The 25,194-nt window shown below is 47.1% G+C and overlaps 1 protein-coding gene across 1 annotated transcript in view; it reads left to right on the forward strand.

Annotated features, from left to right (window-relative positions):
• LOC143009595 (AT-rich interactive domain-containing protein 1B-like) overlaps positions 1–25,194 on the forward strand; it is a 153,221-nt gene that overhangs the window by 110,868 nt on the left and 17,159 nt on the right. Inside the window, exons 6-9 of the mRNA XM_076161633.1 lie at positions 6,599–6,685; positions 8,997–9,176; positions 17,441–17,744; positions 19,191–19,340. Of these exons, the coding sequence (XP_076017748.1) occupies positions 6,599–6,685; positions 8,997–9,176; positions 17,441–17,744; positions 19,191–19,340 (721 nt within the window). The remainder of the gene's footprint in view (positions 1–6,598; positions 6,686–8,996; positions 9,177–17,440; positions 17,745–19,190; positions 19,341–25,194) is intronic.

Below are 25,194 nucleotides of genomic sequence, written 5' to 3' on the forward strand. Positions count from 1 at the left end.
TTTTGATGGAGGAAACAAAGTGTTGGGCTCCGAGTGTGTGCACGGTGCGTCACGGTTGAGGTGACAGCTCTTTATATGGTTGACAACCCGTCAGCGTGGCGTCACTTCCTGGTTTTTGTTGTGTGTTCGTAGCGTGTGTGTGTGTGTGTGTGTGTATACCTTCTGTCCTGGGTTTGTCCTCAGCGACGGGGCAGAGCGGCCTTCTTATCTAAACAAAACCAAAGATCCCAATTAAGCTTTTTGTTTTGTGAGAATTTTAACCACTTAAAAATAAGTGGTAATCTTGGGCGCCTGTCGCCATGGCAATTTGTGTGTGTTCAGTGTTTCAACTGAAGGCCAGAATACAAAGTAAACTAGATTATGACGGGGCTTTATTTCTGTATTTTTCAGATCTGGTTCTTGTTTAGTGGTATTTTGTGCGTGTGGGTGTGTGTGCGTGTATGTGTGTGCGTGTGTGTCTGTGTGTCTGTGTGTGTGTGTCTTTGAAGGCCAAACACACATTGTGCAGCTACTAATTGACACAGAGCACATCCACACTCCCCATGGCCCAGCTTGTTCTGTCTGCTGCAGAAAATCACAAATCTCTCTTTCTCTCTCTCTCTCTCTCTCTCTCTTTCTTTCTCTCTCTCTCTCTCTCTCTCTCCCCCCTCTTCTCTCTCCTCCAAGGTCCTCTGAGGTCCATTTAACAGCTCCCGCCTGGCCTCCCTCTTCTCTCCTCCCTCCTCTCCTTCCTCCCTCCCTCCCTCCCTCCCTTCCTCCCTCCTCTCCTCACCCCTCTGTGTTTTTTTTTCCTAAAGAGGTGATTGGAGCTGGCGGGCGAGCGCTGGTGAGAGTTTAAGCTGTTTATCTGCGCTCTGCTTCGACTGCTTCCAGGGCCTAGAAGAGAAACGGACAGAGAGGTCAGGGCGAGTGGAGGAGGGAGGGAGGGCGGGAGGGGAGGAGGGGGAGGGGCCTCCTGTCCGGCGCCTCACCCGGAGCGTCCTGTCCCGCTTCACATTCTCTGCCTTAAATCATCCCCGAACCAAGCCTGTGTTTTGCATTTGCTATTCAAAGAAATACATATTTATCAGTAATTATGGTAATGAGTGTGAAGCGGCGCCAGTCTTTGCCAAACTTGGAGGCCCGCGAGGCCAAGCGGTGCCTGCGAACAGACCCCCCAGTGAGAAACGCAAACGTTCAAGCTGCAAAATATTGGACCAGAGAGAGACGCCGCAGGGACGCCGGAGCCCAACTTACTGGAGATGCCTCCTCCACTGGTGGAAGTTATGAGTGTGTGTGTGTGTGTGTGTGTGTGTGTGTGTGTGTGTGTGTGTTGTTGTCTTTGTATGGCGCCTGGGCGAGTTTTGTAGTCGCACCACTCCTTAAAGAGGCTGTGTGGTGGGAACAGCGCCTCTGGCTCCCCCCTCTCTCCTCCCTCCCCTCTCCTCTCTCTCCCTCTCATTATTTCTATCATCCTCTCTTTCTCTTATTTTCCCTCTTGTGTCTTGCATTCCCTCGTCCCCACCCTACCCTTCCCTCCCTCTTTACCTTCCCTCCCTCTCCTCCCTCGCTTCCTACCCGTGTGTTGCGTCTCCTCGTTGGCTCAGAGCGTCGCTGCAGCTCGGGCCTCCCACTGAGGAGCAACGCTTGAGTTTTCCCATCCACATCTCCTCCTCCAGCTCTCTTTCTCCTCTCCTGTCCTCCTTTCTTTCTCTCTCTCTCTCTCTCTCCACATCAACCGACCCTCCCCACCGCCGCCTCCTCCCCTCCTCCGTACGCGGCTCCCACATGTCTCTCCTCCTCCTCCTCCTCCTCCTCCTCCTTCCTGATGGCTGCTCATGTTGGTAGTGAAACAGCAAAATGCCCTCCCAGCAGGCATTATATTCACAAAGCACACCGTCGGCCAAAACACGGGGAAAAAACACGCCCGCTTGCTGCGTTAGCCGTTTACAGAAATCCCATTCTAACTCCGCCCGAGTGGAAAACCCTAACTGGAGCGCGGTGCGCAATTATTCTCCCTCCCCAGCACCTATTCTGCTCCTCTTTCTCTCGCTCCATCTCTCCCTCGCTCTCCCCCGCTTGCTGTTTTTTTTAGCTTAAGCTGCACTTTTGCTTTACTTACAGTTGCTACTCAGCGTTGGAAGTAATGAGGACCTTGGGAGAGCGCTTGTTTTGCGAGCCAGCGCAGGCCCGCACTCGTCCCCTACAGGGAGAGTTAACTGGCATTAGCCCCCGGCTCGGAGAGGCATTGACTCGCACCCATTGAGATCTAAACCACCATTATTGGAGCCCGCTGTTTATCTGCCTCTTTCCCCTGAAGACGTCGCAAGTAGGGGATATTGCCGAGGTGTGTGAATGAGACTGTGTGTGTGTGTGTGTGTGTTTATGGGGTGGTGCAGGTGTGTGTGTGTGAGCATTTACAGCCTAAGGGGTGTATTAAGAGATGGTGCTGAAGCAGCCCTTTCTCTGTATTCTACTCTGCTCTATTAGCACACACTGCTGTTACCTCACTTTAGCAAAAATGGACCCCACTGCTTCAAGGGGTCCGTTTTTGTAAGGGTGTGTGTGTGTGTGTGTGTGTGTGTGTGTGTGTGTGGGCAAGCAGAGGTAGTCTTGCCTCTTTACATGCATCTGCACACGTCTGCCTCGCTTTCATCAACAATTATTAAAAGCCTTTTCACCGACTCTCAAGTTTGACGTTTCATTACTGGCATCACACACACACACACACACCCACACACACTCACTCATACACACACACTCACACACACACAAGTATACACAGTGGCTCCCGGGCCCCTGAAACAAGGCAGGGATATGGCCAGGAGTGCTTCCCCTCGGCTTTGAACTTCCCTGGTATCCACGTTTGAAAAAAAGCTTCAAAGCTCTTCGTCGCCTCTCTTCAAAGCGTTGCAGCGATGCTTCCATGGGGCCTCGCGGAAGTGAAATTTTAGAAGTGTGTGTTGGGTTTTTAGCGAGGGAGCATATCTCTAAAATATCCAATGAGCTGCAGTTACGTTTGGCCCCGGTGCATTGAATCATGGGAAAACGATTGGAAATGTGCCATAGAAATGGAAATGGCGGTGATTAGAGTCTGACCCGTCCTCATGCTGCGTATCCTGACTTTCCAAGGCTGCCGCTGCCTTTGAAATCTCAGTTTTACATAGAAACATTTCCACAGCTGCACCTAAACGTCTCACGTGTTGCCGCAAATGACTCGTGTTGCGAAAAGCGAGCACAGAAACGTAGAACTTTCACACACTCACACCGCCACAGCTTCTCCCAAAGTATTATTTAATAACCATAAATTGAAGTTCATTTTCAGTCGAGAGTGTGTGTGTGTGTGTGTTAGTTTGTGTGTGCGTTCGTGTGTGTGTGTGTGTGCTCAGCAGGGTGCAATTGGAGGTGTAAATTGCAGATTGTGGGTGAAGATGGAGGGTGAGGGAGTGGGACAGCAAGATACCGCCATGCCACTGACTGCCAAACGTGTTAATTGTGTTACAGAGCACACACACACGCACACACACACACACACACACACACACACACACACACACACACACGTATAAACATGAAAGTAGACATGAATTTTCTAACTTACCAGCACAGACATACACACACACAAACACACACACTAACCATAACACTTGAATACTATATAAAGATAAAAACATGTAAATGAAAACATACACACTCACACACACATAAACACACACACACACACAGTAATATTTATCATACATTAATACAGTGGCACAAGCTTACAAAAGGCTGGACGCCCACACACATATGCACAGTGGAGAGGAAGAGGAGGACAGAACACTCAGTAGCACTTTGTGTACAATCAACAACCAACAGCCTCCAAATCTATAGATCAACCTTTGTCACAATGATTATGTTCAGTGTTTACGCATTTAAATACACACTAACACACACACACACACACACACGCTCTAAAGGTGAAGCCACTCTATACACCCCTCTCTCTCTCACACACACACACACACACACACACACACTCTCCTGTTGTTGGCGAGTGGCTGCACATCAGAAAGACGCCGAGGTGTGTGAATTATTAAGTTAACCGTGGAGCTCGTTTGTTGTGCTTTTGGACATAATCACCTAATGGAAACCTTGTTTAAAAAAAGGAGAGGGAGAAGAAATAACGGTGGGACCAGATGGTGGAAAAGAGAGGGAGAGGATGGTTGTGAAGTAATTAGAGAGAGAGAGAGAGAGAGAGAGAGAGAGAGAGAGAGAGAGAGGGGGCTACTATCATATTTTCTTCAATCATCTCTTTCTTCATCATGTTCTCTCTCTCTCTCTCTCTCTCTCTCTCTCTCTCTCTCTCTCTCTCTCTCTCTCTCTCTCTCTCTCTCTCTCTCTCAGGTACAGTATGTTAAGTGTAGTGGAGCATGGAGGATGTGGTTGCCTAGAGTCACACACACACACACACACACACGACACACACACACAAACACACAACATAAAGAGTATATGCACAATAGAGCCCTAAAAAGTGCAGTGTGTGTGTGTACAAAGCCTTCTCATATTTGTTGGTGTGTGTTGTGTTATCTTACACACTGACATTTCTCTCCCTGCCGCCACATAGTAACACACTAACTAATCGAATATTCTCTCTTTGAAGCAGTGCTGCTGCCGGATCTATTCGTGTGTGTGTGTGTGTGTGTGTGTGTGTGTGTGTGTGTGTGTGTGTGTGTGTCAATGTTACAGCACACATCCTATGTGCGTATGTACTTAAATGTGTGTCTGTCCCTGTGTGCTCCACTTTGTTTATTTACACTTGTTTGTGCAATTACTTTTACGTGTGATTGTGAGTGTCTGTGTATTGTGTGTGTGTGTGTGTGTGTGTGTGTGTGTGTAGGCGGCATGGAAATGTTGTTTATGCAGTTTTATGCAAAGCAATTATGTTGACTTAATTGGGTTTGTTTATGTGGAGAGTGTGCCACCTCCAGTCATGTATTACTGCTCTGCACTGTGGACAGACAAGTCACACACGCACACACACACAGTCGCACACACTAACAAAGCACACTTTCTCCTGCATGATTGAATAATGTGGAGTGTTTCCTGCGTAATAAGCGATTTATATTCACTCTGGGTTCTAAGGACACTGCAGACGCACAGCAGCAGATTGTACTTTATGATGAGCGAATAACCAATGAGGACTCTGAACACTTTGTCTTTTGTAGCTGTAGATTAATTTTTTCGTACTTCTTTGTCGACACGTCATGCCACGTGATTGGAAACATGCACATCGAAACACCTAGTGCACACTGAGTGCAAACGGAGTTCACACACCGCTAAAGGGTCAAAACCGATTGAATCCATGGAAACGTTTACACTGCAATAAAGTGTTAAAACAATTCTATTGATTATAGGAATAAATACATTATTTCTAAGTGTTGTGTTTACACCATAATCAATATAAATCGATGTGGGAGTACTCAGAGGAACACTCTTTGACTCTGCGGTTGTAAATTGATTTATTCAACCATGTAAACAATCCATCAGTGTATCATCGGCGTATCATCGGCGTAAGCGCATTTCCTCATCTGCCGTTCTTCCTCTCCTAAGCCGGTTATTCAACAGCAAACTGTATATCTGTGTGTGTGTGTGTGTGTGTGTGTGTGTGTGTGTGTGAGTGTGTGAGTATACCAGCTGATTCAGCCTCAGCCGCTTCCTATCAGTGCAGTTCCATAAAGCAAACCAGTTTCCCTCCCTCGTCTCTGCCTCTCCTCATCGTCTCGGGTCTGAATCTACAGATAAAAAGGTTAATTTGCCTTCTCTCTCCTTCCTCCGGGCCAAATCAATCGTGCCTCAGCCTCTGTCTGCCATTGTCCTAATCAGAGCCTCAACTCGCTATTGGATTTCAATGGAGCCGCCACAGCCTGTAGACCCGCACAAGCACCCGATCGATGATCCTGAAATGGCTCCGGTTTTTCCTATAGGGGATTGCTCCGGTTTGAATGCGCACACGGGAAGACGGCGCAGGCTCCAATGACTTGATATGTCCTCTGGAAGCGTGTGTGTCGTTTAGCTAATAGCGAATTCCAAACAAGTCGATGTATCGTGATGTTGTCGATCCCTCGGTCAGTGGGCGATGGTGGTGTTAGTTTGGGATGGAGCCCTCTCATCCCGACGCCCTTGCTCAGAGAACAAAGCCGGGGGATCTTCGGTCACGACGGAACCTTCAGAACGTTTAATCTCGACTTTCTCGTTGTTCTTCTCTTTGTCGCACAAAGCCTAGAAAAGTTTTACAGTCAGGTAACTTTTCTGCTATTGAACGGAATGAAAAGAAGGATAGAAAAAAGAGCCTTCAGATTTACATTCCTTTATTATGACAATTATTTTACTCTCCTTTATTTTTAAAGCGCGGCTGATGGAAAGTGAATATAAAACATTTTTGTATTGACCTTGCTTTCCTTCACAGAAGAGAATTGAAATCAGACAAAAGCTTTTCTTCATTTGGGACCAAACTGACAACTTTAGTAACAAAGACTGTTTCCTTTGATTGTGTTCCATCAGCCGCAACTCTAAATGTGTCAAACCGGGGCAGGAGGGTCTTCGCAGTCTCTGATGACTTTGTGTTGTTTTGCAGGCTCCAACATGGCTCCTCAGACCTCTGGGAACGGAGCAGATGGCACACACCCTCCAATTACCCGGTCACCTATGGCTCAGGAGAGAGGTGGGTGTCCAACACAAGCACTTTGAGACACGGTTATGATGCGCTGATGTAAGTGGGACCACTAATAAGCCGAGCACAGACCTCCTTGTTGTTTACAGTGTCGAGCTAAATCAAAAGACGTGTAAGATTTTCCTAAATGAATTCCTGCGTACGACCTCACTGCCTGTATCACACCCAGATCACTACATCATTGAACACACACTTGGACAAAGAATGCTTTTGTGACTGTGTGTGTGTGTGTGTGTAGGCTGAACAGGTGCGCACGCAGAGACGGAGCGTTCCGGGGGGTTATAACAGACCTCGCTGGTGGCCGTCGTAGGCCGTGGGAAAAACGTGGTTAAGCACAATAACAAGTGTATCAGTAAAAACATTTGGTCGGCTTGTCCCGGACTTGTTGAATGGGAGTGTTTGTTCTCCTCAAGTTTACGCTGCTCAGCTTGTAACGTGAACGCTTAACCGCCAGCCAAAGGGAAATTGTTTCCAGAAATGAAAGGTCCCTGAACAAAAACATCATCCGCACTGCACCGCAAAAAAAACAGGAAAACATCTAAGAATGGGATATAACCTTAATGGAACGACTCTAATGCTGCCGCTCTATCACCCACCAAAGACCAGTTAGGGAGAGAAGGGAGAGGAGAGGAAGGAGGGAGGGAGAGGAGGGAGAAGAGGGAGAGGAGGGAGGGAAAGGTTATTTGCCAACATGATGAAATCAAGCCAAAGATTTAATGCCGCTCTCTAATGCCGGTAAACCCTGAACCTGCCCCGGTCCAATCCAGGAAAACACAGCGTCGGTTAACAGGCTGGCTGCTGTTTTCACTGTAGGATTAACAAACACAATCACACACACACACACACTTTACCTCCCCAACACACACCCCACTTTGCTCAAGTGCCCGTCTCTCTAAGAGCCTCTCTGCTCTCTTCATTTCCATAAATCCGCTGAATGTCCCTCTTTTGCCCCCCCCCCTCTCTCTCTCTCTCTCTCTCTCTCTCTCCCTCTTTCCTGCTCTCTCCTTCTCTCACCCTCTTATCTCTCCTTCCCTCTGTCTTTCCCCCTCTCTCTCTCTCTCCCTCTCTCTCCCTCCCTCACGCCTGGCAGCCTGTTGTTGTTGTTGTGGTAGTCGTCGACCGGCTGAGAGCTTCATTCACTTTACCAGAAAGAAAGGCTTGTGCGTGTGTGTGTGTGTGTGTGTGTGTGTGTGTTGGGGAGGGAAGAGGGAGTGGGAATGAAGCACAGAGAGAGAAATCCTTGAATGTGTTATTTGCTTTTAGCACTGTCTGCACAATGTTCCTCTCCCCATCCATTTTCCAGGCAATTTAAAGTGCGGTATTACACACTGTTTTTTTCCCTCCTCCTCTCCCAGAATCCCCTCACCCTAATGGAAGCAAAACATTACAATAATGTCCTCGCTCCTTAAACCCGCCGCTCGCAGCCTAAGCACTTTCAGGCCCCAATCGCTCTTTCCCTCTGTTGCGCTGTCTCGCCCTCCCACACACACTCTCTCTCTCTCTCTCTCTCTCTCTCTCTCGCTCTCTCTCCCTCTATCTCTCTCTCTGTTGGCCTCTGTGTCTTTGCCATACACTCACACGGCCGTTTATTGCTCTTTTTCTCTGCTATCTCCCCCCACACACACACACACACACACTTTTTGGGTGCGTTTTATCTCCCTGCTCTCCCCATACGTTTCCCTTGGCATTATACAAGTATCAGCTTGCACTCTTCAACTCAGTGTTTCTCTAAACTCCACAACCCGCCAACAGGATCGGCCTGCGCTCGCTCATTCAACAGGGCGGAGAGCTATCAGTCAAGCGCATCCATTTTAAGCTAATCTGTAATATTGAATAACTCCAACCCCTCCGCATGCTCTCCCCCCTCTCTCTCTCTCGACCTTTCCCTGCTCGTGGTGGATTGGGAGACCTTTCTGTGCGGTTTAAGAGAGCGAGTCCCCGGCGAGGATCTCTTCAAATGTCAGTTTGAATGGTGGAGGCCAGTTTGGACCTGAGAGGGTTTGACGCATCTACAGACAGATCCACATAGAATAGAAGAGAGCAGAAGCCACGGTCAAGTCTGCCATCTTACACATATACATAGCATACACACACACAGATGGATTTAGATCTGTCGCATACTTACAGGTCAAGATGTCTTGTAGGGGGAGACAGGACCATGAGACAGGGGTCATCTAAAGCATGGGTCACCTGGCTAATGGGGACAGAGATCCAATCACACACGAGCCTGATCACCCACGTCATGATATTTCATAAACAAAGCGATGACATTTCTTTGACTTTCTGTGCTTTCACATTTCAGGTTTCATGACGAACATGCAGAGGAATCAGTCCGGCTCCCAGTTTGCCCCTCCTCAGTCCGGACCCCCCATGTCCCCTCACCCCTCACCTGGGCCCCCATTGTACCCTGGCATGGGTCCCTACTCCCAGAGCGGCCCCGCAGGTCCCTACGGAGCTCAAGGGTCGCAGTATGGACACCAAGGTAGGAGCTTTTGTGCCTAAAGTGGTAAAAATGTGTGAAATTCAGTTAAACATTGGAGGAATCTTGACCTACCTAGTCTCTCCACACAAAACCTCAGTGTAATTCCTTCCAGTAGGATTCTGCTTTCGAAGGACAACATTGATAGAATGTGATGTTGTTGTTTCTTCCTGATATTACATTATGGTGCAGCCTCGGCCTTCTAACCTTGTTTATTTGTATTATTTAATAGTCTGTGTCTCATTGAATGAACTCATTCATATAAGTCATCTGTCCATAGTCAAATGTGTGGAGTGTTACTGAAGAGTTTGGCCTCAGATGAGAAAGCCACATTTTTCGTTTTGATGGATGTTGTCCCTGTTTCATACTCACACTGGGCCTTGACAGCTATGTCGTTGGTTTCAAAGGGTGAGTTTGAAATGAGGAATTGAAAACAGACTCTTATCCACCCTCTCTGTCAGTCTCTCTCACTCTCACACACTACAAACACATGACACACACTCACATGAACACATTCTTCTCTCATCCTTTGCATTAAACCCGGTTTGAGTCTGAATATTCATGAGGCACTTGAACCCTGCTCTGCCCTCTCGACCCTGCCCGTGATAAGATTATGCGGCAGCTCCAGACAGACAAAACAGACTGACACCGACTCTGCTTCGCCCATTAAATGGTGATGTCGAATCTCTGTCACCGTATCACATTTTAATATGAGTCTCGCTGAAACAGGGCCATAATCATTTAATGTCTGTAGAAGGAAATGAGGAGTTGTTTCTGTAGCAGTGTGAAACATAATTGTCTTTGGCGCCGTTCGCCATTCATCATTCCCCACAAAGACGGTATGAAGGCCTCCGTTGGTGCCAGATGATCCGATAAGCATCTGAAGAGCACTTTCAGAAGATGGAAACGGAGGGGCCTTGTCCAACAAACCGTGTGTCGTTTTCCAAAACGAAGAGACACAAGACAGTTGGGAAGGACTCAGTGGTTGCTATGGTGCTTGGGATGGTTGCTATGATGATTAAGGTGGTTTCTACGTCACCTACTGTGGTTCTAGGTTAGTTTCAATGGTGTTCTGAGTGTTTACCAATGCTGTTGCTATGGTATTTTGGTTGGTAAGTCAGATTCAGTCAGTCAGAGGCCCTATAGAGACAAAGTGTTCACACATCACTCAATGTATGGATTTCTGTCAGGATGTAATGAGGGTTTCAGAAAACTCTACAAACTAAAGTGAGATGTACTGTCACTCTGATTGTTTGACAGTCGTTCTTATATCTCTTAACATCTCTTAGATAAATATATAATAATATGTTATCGACTGATAGACCAACCAAAGAACCTAAAAGCATCATTATAGTGATATTTCCTGTCTGATCTGCTGTAGCTTCACACTTTGGCTCAGTTCTCATGTTCTCTTTAGGCCCTATAGCTGTTGCCCTTCAATAAACCCTGACATCTGCTATTGTAGTTAGTTTTCTCCCACCAGAAGAAACATTATAGTATTTTTGTTAAATGCGTTTTAAAGTGTCACCTTGATAAATGTATCCGTCCGTGTGTGTTTTCCCAAATTTACGCCACCTCCCTCACATTTGCTAATGTTGATTAATAGCTCTAATGCATTTGGTATTTGGCCTCTCTTCTCCACCCACTCTTATCTCTTAATGTGACTTTGGCTGTGCTGACAGCTAGTAAGCAAAGAGAAAGGGAGAAGTAAAATAAATAGAGGAGGAAGAGGATGGGGGGGGGGGGGGGGGGGGGGGGGCAGCAGCCTGGAAGAATCTGCGGCAGACGAGTATGAAATCTCACTCAGATGACAGCAGAGATGTTTTCATCTGAGACTGAAAGAGTGGCTCAGGCCTGCTGTCATCTCCACGCAGATATATACAGTACAGTGTATCTGTGCATACACGCTTTCAGATTTAATACACTCGCTATTGAGCAGCCTGCTCCTGTCCTGCATTAGTTCTCCAGAATAGACAGCAGTGCAGTAAGTACCTAAAAAAAGTGGCACTTTTTGAGCGGCTACATTTATATCTGCACACAAAACTGCCAAGAAAAAGACACAGGCGGATATGATTTCTGTTTAACTTTCTGCAGTGCCTGTCTCTCCCTCTCCTTCTCTCTCTCACACACACACACAAACCTAAGGAACCTTACACACGCCATACAACCTTTACAACTGTTAGATCATTGCACTCTTGGCGATACATTGTGTCTTTGTGTTCTATGTTTGGATATCTTGATGTCGTCGTGGTTTCCAAAAGACGTGAATGTTCAGTGACAGGGGTCAGAAAGGACAAAGTCTTTCACCAGGAGGACTCCCTGATGAGTCTGTCTGCTGCTTCACACAAGAAAACACACACACCGACAACGGCACGCACATGGAAAATGAAAGACGAGCGCAATCATACGGGATTTCCTTCTTTTAGAATGTTTCACTTTAACAAGCTGGCCCTGTGCATCGTCTCATTTCACGGGATGCATTCTTTCCTCGGAAGGACATTATTCTTTATTGTATTGTAGAACAGACAAAAACAAAGATCAGTAGAAGGAATTAATCCTGGCAAACGAACCCTCCCTTTCTCTACAGCGTTTCCAGCATCCTCCTACATGCGTCTCGTCCAGTCCCAGGAAATGAGACACACCTTTGGCCTCACCCTCATCCCTTAGATTCCTTTCTGCTTTAATCCTATCCTGATTTAATTCCCGGCCCTTATAAACTCAATCCTAGTTTGAATCACAACCCTTAATGATAATAAATTCCTTTCTCTGTCTTTGCAAGCTTAGCATTAGCACTCAACTCCTCATTTGTGCTACGCTGCACATCCTGTCCATGTGTCCAACAGCACATTCACATGGCCTTCGGTGCAGAACCAGGGCCCCTGTTCTTAGGGGGCCCCGTCACAAGCCTGTTTGGGGTGAACAGGGCAGACAGCTGCTGGTCATTGTTCGTTAATGACGGCTCCATCTGCTTCCCTTCGCTCTCCCGAGCGCTCCAGCAAATTAGCCGCTATTAGCCAACACGGAAACGCACTCCAAGTTCCTGAACTCTGCGCTGTGTTTTTCTTGGCTTGTCTGCGTGTGCTGGGAGAAAGCAGTCCTCGGGCCTTTAAGAGGTGTGTGTGTGTCTGTATGTCTGTGTGAATTTAGTGATCGTGCTCACCACACTCTTCAACAACAATAACTTATACTTCAACAAGAAATTAAAACAGTCTGGTGTTTGACTTTTTAAGGCAAAACATCTGTAGTGCAGCTCAGAGACATTGATCCTATCAAACATAAAGTAATGGAGATGTTTTCATACAGAGAAAGAAGCTGCACACACACACACACACACACACACACACACCATATTTAGTAGTTATTAGATCTCTGAGTAGTTAAGTCCAGCAGGGGGCAAATGGGAATGATAGAAAGTGGATAGTTTCTGTGTGAAAGCTTCCTCTTTAGTCTTCAGACTTTGCAGGACTTACTGAACAATCTTCACAGTGAATGTTGCAGATCTCTCTTTTAAAACAGGGATAGGTCATATGCGACACTAGCTGTTAGAATGAGCTCGACAGAACAAGAAATATGTGGAGAGTGAGGAAGAGTATTTTTATTTCTGGGCGTAAGTGGTAAATCAAAGGTTTTCCTCCAGACAGATGTACAGTCAAACCCGCCAAATCTATCTCCCTTAATATTTCCCGACAGTAAAGATGAAAGCTGTGGAGGTGAGTGCAGCACTCAGTATTTCAAAAGAACTGAAGATGGCAAATGTTTGTGTCTGTCCTCAGAAAGACCTCCTTATCCAAAGCTACACTGCTAATGATCTCTGCCTGTGTGGATATCAGGCTCTCCTAAGGACTCAAATGACTCCAACAGCTGTTTTTGAAGACATGCTCTTGGATAAGTTATGGAGGCAGCATGTTCGGAACAGTGGATAGTCACAGAGAGGAGGAGGAGGAGGAGGAGGAGGAGGAGGAGGATATCATGCCATTACAGGAAAGAGATTTGGAGTCTGCCTCGGCTCTGCTCTCTCCCACCCGGCACACAGCTCCCTCCACCACACTCCCCCCCTGAGGGGTTAAGCACTCTGCTGGTAATGACCATGCTTCAGACAGCACTTTTAAGCCTTCCTGCTTTGCCGGAGCTGTGGTGTAATTCACCCCCCCTCCAAAAAAAAGCATGACTCAAGCCAGCGCCTTGGGTAGAGAGACAGGGGGGTGAGGTTTTTTGGGGGTTTTTTTTGGGAAGGAAATTGACAGTGTGTGGAGCTCGGAAGCCCCAAGGCGCACCCCATCCCTGCTTAGCCTCAGACACCCTGCCGAGGGAAGGTGCTGAGGTGGCTGCGAGAGGATGTGGGGGCCTGAGGCGAGAGAAGATGCTGCGGGGAAAAAAATCCTCCGTGCTAGCAAGTCATACATCTGGTATCAACTCTGCAAACCTGATTTTCCTTAAAGCAAGCAGAAAAATGTGACACCAGGGATGATTTCACCATGCTGGCCCAATGGAAATGACCAGCGTTGCAAAATCAAGGGGTAGCGCTCGAGAGTTGAGGACTGATCACTTTTCCGAGGACTCATTCCTTGTTTATCCGTGTTTCTTCCTTCTTTCTTGCTGAAAAAAGTCTGATATTACGTTCTTGTGTTTGTCTTCGACCACTTGTGATCCCGCTGGCGCCCCTGTCCTCTGCAGCTGGAGCATGTAGCCCGTGTAATCACGTCACGGATCCAGAAGGCGTGTCCGTGCGCCATCATACCTCACTTGACTGTAGGCGGGAGTACGGCTGCCTCGGCTGTTATGAGCCCAGCCCGTCCGGTTTGCTGAGGAAGCAGTTGACGGTAATCTGCTCGGTCACACTCCAGCTCTCCTGCGGGACTGCAGGGATTAAACCCAGCACAGGATATAGCATCCTCCCAATGCGTGACCGTGCCGGGAATTTCCATGTAATTGTGAGCGAAGCACCGTGAGCTTCCCTTTTCCCTCTCCTCCACTCCTTCGTACTATAAATACCACCTGCACTCCCTGAAGGCACCACGAGCCCAAGCAACAGCCAAGAAACATCAAGCCACATGGTTGTTCAAGGGGACTAATAGGAATCGGCATCTTCCTCCTCACACCCTTTGTCTCCTCTTCTTCTTGATTGGTTTCAGGTTTATGAGCAGAAACCAAAGTAGATGTATTGTGCAGATTTGTACACATGGACACCTTTGGGATTGAATAGGATCTTCTATCAAGTAGCAACAAATACTTCATCCATCATCCAACTCCCTCACAAGGGCCTTCAAAGTTTCATCTTGTCATTTTAAAGTTAGCAGGATGCGATGATAAATCCAGAGAAGGCATGGATTTGACTTTAACACCTAGAATGTAACTCAGTCATTGTGAGAAGTGGGTTAGTGTGCTCTCTGTCCTTGAAGAAGCACTGCGGTGTGGCACCAGTCCTTCAGGAGAGGAATCATTGTTGTCAGAAGACTCATCGGATAGCTCAGCATCAATCGAGCTCTACAGCTACTCTGTCTCCTTATTGTCAGCGAGGTAAACACAGCCAGGAGGAAACATTCTGAATGGTGCAACATCACAGGCGATAAGTTCTTTGACTGCATCATTTCTCCTTAATGACATACCTTCAGCTCAGAGCTCTCGAAGCTCTGGCTCAGCATCCACCTCTTTGATGTTGGCTGTGGTCTCATGGAAACTTTCAGACATTTACTCCCACTTTCTGGACTTTTAGCAAATCTGCCAAAGATGGGGGAAAAACTCCCAGATGCAGGCTCTCCAACTGGGACTGTGTGATATAAACAACTCCCCAGGAGGTGAGCTGGAGCCTCAGTCAGACAGCGCCAAGAACCACAAAGTGTCCACCCAGGCTATTGAGAATGTATGGCAGGCGGCCATGACATGGGGCTGAGCAGCTGTCCAAAGAGGGCTGAGAGGTCTCAGACTGGGCTCTTTTTCAGCCGCTGCAAATTGTCCACCCAAGCTTAGAGAAGGGAGGATGCGGGACAGAGATTCCCTGATTTTCCACAATAGCTTTTTTTCCCCCCCATTTCAGCTTAGTACAAAAATATAGGCAAATTAAAAAGAAGTCTATAATGGGAACAAAGCTTGTTTCTCTCTTCCTGCCATATTAGGATCTGAAGCCAAAGAGTGTGTGTGCTCTCCATGACATAGTAGCTTTGTTAACTCCCTAATTAATGATCAATGCCTCCTAAAATCTGTCTCGCACATGTTTCTCACAAAGCCGAGGTGACCGGCTAGCGCTTGGGCTGCGATGAGAGAAATGGCGATTGGCTGAGTTTACGGTGACATCATGAACTGTTGAGACCAATCAGCCAAAAATGTATTACGTCGGCGTTACCTGAAGTGTTGATAACCAAGCTGAGTGACGAAATGATAGATCCGGTCCAAAGTCCAAATATTCTTCCATCCCATCAAAAGAATGAAACACTTATTTGATTAGCTATTGTTACCATTAGCCACAAGCTTTATCTATGAATGCATTTAAGGCAAGCAGATGGACAGAAATACAAACACACACACACACACATGCTCAATGTGCGGTGTACTTATCCTCCCGTGTTCGTTAGCAGGCTTCTTTTCTTCCTGAACGCTTCCCTATCATAGCCCCAAAACCCTTGACAGGTGTCAGCTGCACTCAGCTCACCGACTCACCAAAGCCTCCCCAGAAATAATCCGCCTCGTCTTTTCCCATCTCCCACAGTAGATTTCATCACAATTTCTGGACAAATTCAACCGGAGCTGCTGACTTTCATGGGAAACATTTTTATCTCGCAGGGGGGCAGAAATTTTTTTTTCCCCCTCTTCCTTTCCCTGTGTCTGTCTGTCTTCCTTTTTCCGCCCCCACCCGCTCCTGCTTCCCTCCCGCTCTCTCCCTCTGCTGGACTCGTAGGCTTATGTCATGTGGAAAGTGTCTCCACTGAAGCAGCTCGAGGACACGGAGAAGGCATTTCCATTTTTGGAGTTGGTTTTCTCCCCCTCGTGGAATATTGTCATTCAGCTTTCCACCGTTTGAGCGAACGGAAAAGCCTTCAGGTTTTAAAGGGACTTGATCCCCTTTTCCAGACATATTCTCAGAGGATTAAGCAGCGAGGCCCTACTAAAGCACCCTTAATCAAATCAAAATAAATACCTCCCTTCACAATGGAGGATGCCACATTTTCCATTTCTGTTTTGCTGGGGATTTGTCCCAGGGAGGGACCCTGTCTGTGAAAAAGGCCCCAGCGCCTGCAGAGGGAACACAATAATGTAATGTGCTTTGAGTCTGTGTGTGTGTGAGAGAGAGAGAGAGAGAGAGTGTACATTTTGTGATTGAAAAAGTAGTGATTCTGGTTCTGCTCTTATTACAGCTGGTTCTGGAGTAGAGCTGGGCTTTTAGAGTCAAAATGGAGGGGTTTAAGTGCGCCTTAGGAAAGCTGCTGGCATTGTGGCCGTGTGGCACTCCAGGGCAGAGAGAAAGCATTTGCTGCAGATTAGAGCGCCTCTCAAGTGTTTCACAAAGTCAGCCTTAAGCTTGGCAATTGTTCTCCATGGCCATCCAGGATCCCTACAGTTATGAAAAATGTCACCCAACCACACCCGTGTCAGGGACAATGTATGGAGAGCAGCATGATAGTTTTCCCATTTCCACTACAGGTTGTCCAACTGGCTGTCACAATTTTTCCTCTTCACTTTATGTTCCCCATTCCTCATCTGTCACAGGAATATTTTCTTGATGGATGAAGTAGTTGTATGTGTCACTGCTGTAGGAATAAGGGCATCATTTGGCAAGCACATGATAAACACTCTCCATTCCCCTCAAATGAAGTGATTCACACCACCCATCTGTGTCTATTTCACAGCAGCCATTTCAGGTCCCTCCTGGTAAGCAGTCCATCAAATTCAAGTAGGAAGTTATAAAATCTCAATGACGGTCAGTACATTTACATGTGTGCTGAAATGTTGATTATACCGCGATAAAGGCAATAAATTGCTTTTTTTAGAACGCTGTTTATACACAATGATGTAATTGAATTCGGCATAGATCATAGTAACAGACCTGGAGAGTTATAAATCAATTCATTCAGGCAGGTTAACCTCATAGTGGGAGGGAGACCAGGTGGACTGCGATCACACATCATGTATGTTCAGGGAATGATGCATCTTACTTGCAATGTTACTTCAGCCACAGTTGTTTGAGGTAAAAGAAGAAGCACTGAGTGGAAGCAGCTCATCTCTTACCTTTTGACACTGTATGACTCAGCTAATTCCTATGTGTCTTTACCTAGGTAACTACCCTCGGCCTTCAAACTACAGCGGGACTCCCGGCACCAGCTACAGTGGCCCCTCCACCGGCATGTCCAACAGCTTAGGGATGAACGCCACCAGCCCCATGCACGGCCAGGGACCCGGCCAGCCCATACCTGCAGGACGCAGCCACGGGGCTGCCAACCAGAGCAGGGCGTACCCCTCCATGGCCCCCAGCTCCCCCAGTATGCCTCAGACAGCTGGGCCAGGAATGGGCCCTCCTTCACTGGGAAACTCTAATCGCAAGGCCCAGGAGGTAGCAGCTGCCAACCCCACACACAACAGGTAAGGGAGGTTTGGCTTTGATGTGTTGGATGCCTGAGTGTGTCTGAGTGTAACCGAAAGTAAAACACAAGCATTTCATTGGTAAAAATAAAAACAACAAAAAAGAAAATCTGGTCGGAAGGAAAATCTGTCGTTTCTATTTTGGAATTTAAACCCGGCAGCCTGCCTGTAGTCCATCTAGCAGCCGTACCTCCTCTCTAAACAGCCTAATCGATGGTAAACGTCACTAATGACACAGAGGGTCAACATGGAGCCAGAGGCCGAACTCCAACTGCAGAGCTCTCACTCTCCATTTCCTGATTTTCCTCCTGATTTCTTGACTTTACAATCAACTCTGTGTCTCATACTCAACATCCGGTAGAGTTTGAAATCTTTATAAAAGCTTTATTTATAACTGTGTTGTTGCGCTGTGTGTTTACTGACATTTATTTTTAAAAGGAGGAGGTCACCAGACATAAAAAACTAAAATAGAAATGGTCAAAAAGTCTTAAAAGGAAACTGAAAATGTAGCATTATTCGATAAACAAAGCAAGTAAAATAACCTTGGCATGTAAACGTAGGAATGTGTGTATGTGATGCTTCCAAAATTGATCTTGGCAGAGACATAAGAACCTGAATTGTGTTGAATTCATTTGGTGCGGCTGCAGTTCGCTAAAATCTGGAGCCAGCAGCATTTCTGTGTTCCATCACTGTCGGCGCTTTGATTTTCACGCCGCTTGCTGCTTTTGTGAGTGACTCCTCTCTGCAGGGTCGTCTGCAGGGAGTCTGGGTCTCCTTTTTTCCCCCCTGAGTGTCTTTTCTCCTTCAGGTGTGCGAGCAAGAGATCATTCTCAGGGCTTGCGTGCTTCTACGAGTCATTTGTAGCCCCGTCCCTATTCCCACAAATCTTATAAAGTGCCTGACATTTTGATAGCGAGCAGCAAACATCGAATGCCATTTGTTGCAGAAAGAGAGATATCGGCTGGTGAGAACGCTGCCCGGGTTGAGCGCCGCACTGACAAAACACAAAGCCATGAAAAACAAACTGCTGGTTTGACTGTGAAAACACTAGACACAAAGGTGACACCGAGCAGCTCCACACAAACGCTGAGTACTTTGATGCTATTATGGTGTGTGTGTGTGTGTGTGTGTGTGTGTGTGTAAAGTGACATTATTTTTCCATCAGGGTTGGAGCTTTGAATATATGAGTGTTTTAAGCGTGAGACCGCAGCCCTTTGTGGGATTGTGTGGGCAGTAAACTTTTGCTGAACCCTGCTGGGGGAACTTGTGAAAACATCTTGGGGTGGTTTCCTACGTTTACTCTAATCAGTGCTCGGTTTGTGCCTAGCAGTGCATCATGGGAGTGGACTCTCCTGGAAGGCAGTGTTCATTACTATTATTTGACGATGAAGCCTGAGCCCAGGATGAAATCACAATTGTCTTGTCTTGTTGTCGGCACATCCACAGGCGGCCTCCGTATGTGGGGTCCCCGGCCCCGATGCACCCTCCTTCATCCGGCCCCGCCCACTGGCCTCCATCCCACCCTGCCTCCACCTGTCCAACACCTCCCCCTCACCATCCATCCATCCTACCACCCTCACATTCACAGCACAATAGGTAGGTCCACCGATTTCATGCCAAACTGTGTGTGAATCTCACTCTCCCGCATTTAAAGTCCATTTTATATATGTTGACGTTGCCGTGCAGTAGGACACAATGCGGCAGACATTCTATATGTGGATGTAAATAAATTCAAATGTGTATGTGTGTGTGTGGGTGGGTGTGTTAAGGACACTCATTCGCCCAGGTGTGCCGACGAGAGAAACACCACAACAACACAATAGCTATAGTCAAGTTTGGCAGCACAGCGGTTTGCTCTGCTGTCTCACTGCAAGGTCCAGGGTTCATTTCCCATGTTGCCTCTCCGCGTGGAGTCTGTGGGTTTCCTCTGCATACTCGAGTTGAGCCGTGAACTCCTACGTCAGTGCGCCAACGCAAATCTCCCCATCCCGAGTTTATAGATGCAGATTTGTGTTTGCGTGTCCTGTGACAAGAGGATTCATCATTGTTATTGTAATTGCCATCATCACCTTCATCATCATCACCACCCTAGTCATCATTATCACCACTGACATCTCTGAGTCACTCTCTAATAACAACAACAAGTGAGTGCTTACATGGACACACACACACACTCACACACTCAGGTTCAGGTTGACGTGTGCAGTGCGTTGGTATTTCAGGGGGGCTGGATGTGGACGCGGTGTGGCTGACAGTGTATGTGATTAATGACTTGCGTCGGGGGGCCCAGGACTGCAAACACACACACACACACACACACACACACACACACACACACACACACACACACACACAGCTATGCAAATGCTGTCCGAGGCATTAAGAGATGGCTGGGCTGTCAATAAGAAGTGGCATGACATGATCCCCACTGCTGGGACCAATCAGAGCGCCTGTCAGTCTCTCCTCACCGTCAAGCAAAGACGTCGCCGAGGTGTCGCCGCGGTGTTGCCGCGGTACCGTGGGAGAAGGGACACGGCGTCTGCCTCTCTCTCGCTCTATCTCTCTGTTTATAAATCTGTCTCCTGTGTGTGTAAGTGTGTGTGTGTGTCTGTGTGTCTTCATCTGTTGTTGTTTTTCCATTTTAACACTGATCCATCTTAAACCGCTATTGACTGGGAGAGCGGTAATCCCCCCCCCCCCCCCCCCCCCCCCCCCCACCCATCAGATCAACATTCTCCAAAGTTCGCGGCTTACAGGAGTGACTCCTCTTTGGAAAAATGTGAGGGAAAATTAGCCGTTTTCGTGATCCCTTTTTTGAGCTTTTTCGGTTGATTCCAAATTTCTCTAAAAGCTTAAGTAGAAGGATCCGTGCTGCCTGTCTGTCTCACCCCCTGCGTTGTGTTTGTCTTCCTCTTTCATCCCCATCCATCTCCTTCTGTTCTCTCCTCCTCCCACCTGTTTCTTTCTTTTTCCACCGACTCTCCCAACTGCATCGCCCGCTGCCTCCGTGCAGCTCTGTTATCCTACCCAGACTGTTTTATCTCACTCAGACTTTCTTCCTCCCAATTTACGTTTTGTTCTCCGCCGTCTCTGGCGCAGCCTTGTTATGTTTTTCTTCCTCAGATCCCACTTTTAGAAGATCTGAGCGAGATCAGGAGAAAAAAAATTGGCCTCCGTAAACCAGCAGTTATAGGCTCCAGTACCCAGTTTGCTCTCCAGATCTCAGCGCAGCATTCGGAAACAATCAGACCTCATTCTCTTCTGCCTGAAAAACGAGCTGTTAGCCTTCACACATGGCGGCTTTGATGCTTGGACCCTGAATGAACTACCAGAGCCACCAGCTGCGGATCTGTCAAGTCTCGGGGTTAGTTAGCGGTGATGTCACCGCACTGAAGTCTGAAGAGATTCCCGTCTCCTCCTTTTGCTTCCTGTTTAATCCCCCGTCTTGTTTCCATTTCCCCTTTTTCTCCAGATCCTCAGTCCACATCCCTACCAATATTCCTGTACACACACACACACACATAAACACACACACAGTCCAGCTTCAGTTCTATCACTAAACACAAGGAAGGAGAACAATTGTGATCACACAGCAGGAGAGGATTGTGATGGAATCCTGTTATTATCTATAATGCAAAATATGTTTCTTAATAATCACCACTGAATTGATGATAGGCTAGTGTTCATTCCTCAATTAGCCTATAGCTACTTTGTATCACTACTGGAAAGAAGTTAGCAGCAGCTTGCCATCATTCTTACTAGCTACAAACTAGGATTGCCTTCTAAACGCGAACAGATAATTTTTTAAGATGAAAAACAACATTTGACATAAACATGCCAATAAGCGCCCTTTTCACTACGTTATGTTTACTCTGAACAGACTGTGGCTATGTAGATAGCTAGTAGATTAGCCTAGCTGCTGCCATTGTTTACGTAGCAGGCTAGTTGCTAGGCGAGTAGTGATTAACAGTAATGGGACTGTATTTTCTCACTGGAACCTTGAAATTAGTGATAAATTAGTTTAAAATGGTAGCAAAGTACTTATTTGTTAAGCCTTATAATAACCTTTCACAATAATCAGCTGAGAATATAAAGCTTTTGTCTCAACCAGCTGAGTAGAGTCACTTTGTAAATGTCCCCTTTTCACTTTGATCATCATAGATTGGACTTGGACTTATTATGATGTGAGTTTTGAGAACATATAAAGTGAAATATGACTCTTATTTCTTTGCTTTGTGTGACCTAATGTCACAAAGCCTGGCTGATGATTCATTTATTTAAAAAATAGATGGTGTTTTATCTGATTAATATGCCGGAAAATCGTGTTAATTTGATGTTTAAAAGTTTACTTCTTGGTCCGTCAGTGTATCAACTCTGAAGTGCCATGTGGGAATGACAAGCTGTCATTTTGGAGCAGGTACAAGATTTTTTCTGGGGATAAAGGTGCAGCAGAAATTCTCAACTAAGGTGGATAGATGTTGGTCTTTTTCTTGGTAAAGCGAAGAGAACAGAAAGTATTAAAAGGTTTAAGCTTTCCTTGGCAGCAGCTTTGCGAGCACAGAATTGGCTTTTCAAATGACTTTCCAGCACTGCCGGCAACACTCAACAACAGAAATTCCTGGAGCTATAGGAACGGGCTCTGTCGGGGGAGGGAAATAAATAAATAAATAAATAAAACAAGCACTTAGAAGAAGAAGGGGGGGGGGGGAAAGCAGTAAATCAAAGGGAAATTGAAGAGAGAAAAATGTTGGAAGAGGGAAGAAGAGAGCAGAGAGAAGAGTGCTCCCAGGCAAATCCTCGCCAAATAATTCATTTCTGACCTCCTTAGTAAGTAAATTTGCTAAATAAATAAGAACAGCGCTTGAATGTGGAGAACGGGGGATGCTGCCTGTGGCGCTTTGTCGCTCACAGTCTTGGCAGAGCGGCGGAGCGCTCGGCTTTCATTAGATGGGCAAAATAAATGGCTTCTCCTCCATCCATCCTGAGCTGTTTGATGTTTAGGGAAGGAGGGGCGGGAGAAGCGAAGAGTAGCTTTTCTCTGGATTTAATATGTTAAAAGCTGTCCTTTATTTGTGGGTTTATTCTGGTCTGGTGTGTGCGCGTGTGTGTCTGTGTGTGAGCGGGTTGAGTCTGGAGCTTGGAGGAGCTCTGAGCCCAAGCTGCCCTAAGAACAGATTGTGTCCATATATAATTCATGGCTTCCAGCCGATCCACTCCATCCTTCCATCCACCCATCCAGCCGCCTCTCTGCCTCCCTTTCCTCTTCCCTTCCCTCTTTCTTTTACACACTCTCTCACACATCAAGCAGGGAGGGATCGATAGGATGGAACGCTTAGCCATCACGCCGCCCCGGTGCTTTTGCTGCCTTGTCCGGTCCCGTCCGGTTAACAGAGCAGGGAGGCGTCAGTGTGGCCTGCCACTGTAAATGAAGGACAAAGGCGCTGCCACGTCTAGCGAGACACCGTCGGCTGGTTGGCTGGCACCTCGTAACCATGGCATCCCCTTGGCAACGGCGCCCAACCCGCGCATGAGCACAAGGACACTCTGACACAAACACACATACACACACATACGTGCACTGCCCATGGTGTGAGAGTGGCCTTCTCTGACGCCCTTCACACATGTGGACTGAATAGCAAAAGGAAGAGAAATGGCTGCGTAGGACACAGGACAGATTTAGGAAAACAAAAGGAAAAAAGGAGGGAGGCAGCGAAGGAACATGGCAAAGTGAGAGCTTGAAAAGAGAGGAAGAAATCATCAAAGAGCAAGGGATGAGAAGAGGGAGAGGGAGAGCGAGGGAGTGGTGCCATTAGAGGATAGAATGAATAGAAATACAACAGAGCAGTAGTTTATCACTTTAGAGTCTCTCTCTCTCTCTCTCTCTCTCTCTCTCTCTCTCTCTCTCTCTCTCTTTTGCTCTCTTGCTTTCTGCCTTTTTGTGTGAGTGTGTGTGTGTGTGTGTGTCTGTGTGTGTGTGTGTGCTCTTACTTCAAGCTCTACAGGCCCTGAGCTGAAAATACGCCCCCCACTGGTCCATCGGGGACCTGTGCACACCATCCAGGCTTCTCCTCTCTTCTTGCCTTTCCTCCTCCATTCTCTCTCTCCATCTCCTCTCTTCTGCTCTCCACCTCCATCTTCCCTTCCCACCTTTCTCTCCTCTCTCCCTCTCTCTCTCTCTCTCTCTCTCTCTTTCCTCCATCTCTCTCTGCGGCAACAGGATGTTTTTTTTCCTTTCCCTCTGCACAAAGGTGCCCGAGAGCGAGATGAATGCGCTGTGCTGTTTTTTTCCCGATAGCGGCACATGCATATATTAAGTGTGATTAAACGCTGTGCGGTGCCTCCATCAAGTGCTTTCTAATGGGCTTTTTTATGACATGAATTAGTCATAATGGGAGAGCACAGTCGGGAAAAAAATACCTCCAACCACTGTTGTTGTTGATTTAGATATTCCAGCGTTCACATGAGAGCTTGTGCTTATATTGCTTAAGGTGGGCGAGGGGCATTTCACCATATGCATAAACAAGGTATGCATGCATGTATGAAATAGTTTCTCTGCAGCTTTACCAGCTTTTTGTGACTTTGGAGCTGAATTCAGGGTTTGAGCAAAGACGAAAACCTAAATCTTGACTCACGACAAGGTTTTTTCGGGAGACGTAGGCAGCGACGATGAAGACTCCACACACACACACATACACACACACTGCTCGTAATAGGAGAACAGGGGCAGATAAGAGCTTGGATTTGGTGCTCGCTTGTGTCTCTGCCATGGAGCTCCAGCCTGCACTGCGGCCTCCGTAGAGGGATTACATATGTATCATCAGCCGTGCTCTATGACTAATTACATCTGTGAGATGAGATTATAGGGAGGTTTACCAAGCCGATCCCTCCTCTTAGGCTATCTGTATCGGATCCAACATGAGGTATTATATGTGTCTCTGGGAGTGTGTGTGTGTGTGTGTGTGTGTGTGTGTGTGTGTGAGTGTGTGTGTGTGTGTGTGTGTGTGTGTGTGTGTGTGTATGTGAGACAGGGTGACGGATTCCACTTAGCGAATAATCTGGAAGACATAAATTTTAATAGTATTTTTCTTTTCGACCACAAAAACAAAGTACTGCATTTGCGGCCATTTGCTTGTCCCCACATCATCCTTTTATCCTTCCTTCCTTCCTACTTCCTTCCCTCCTTCACCCCACATGGCTTGCTCACTCTGACTCACTGCCTTTTTGATGTGGTTGTCCAGGAGATAATCTTGAGTCAGCAGGAGATAGACTAAATTGTTCCTAACACGGTGTTCCCTTTCAGCCCCGTGTCACTGCCTCCACACACACACACACACACATGGGGCGTGCACACACTCACACACACGCGCATGCACTGATGGCTCGCATTCAGCAGGTTGCAGATAAGCCCTTCTGATGTCACTTGCAACACCATGTGATGAGAAGCCGGGCA

Source organism: Genypterus blacodes, unplaced genomic scaffold, assembly GCF_046128005.1.
Source record: "Genypterus blacodes isolate CSIRO-AG114 ecotype Tasmania unplaced genomic scaffold, CSIRO-AGI_Gbla_v1 ptg000112l_1, whole genome shotgun sequence".
In the NCBI taxonomy this organism is placed as follows: domain Eukaryota; kingdom Metazoa; phylum Chordata; class Actinopteri; order Ophidiiformes; family Ophidiidae; genus Genypterus; species Genypterus blacodes.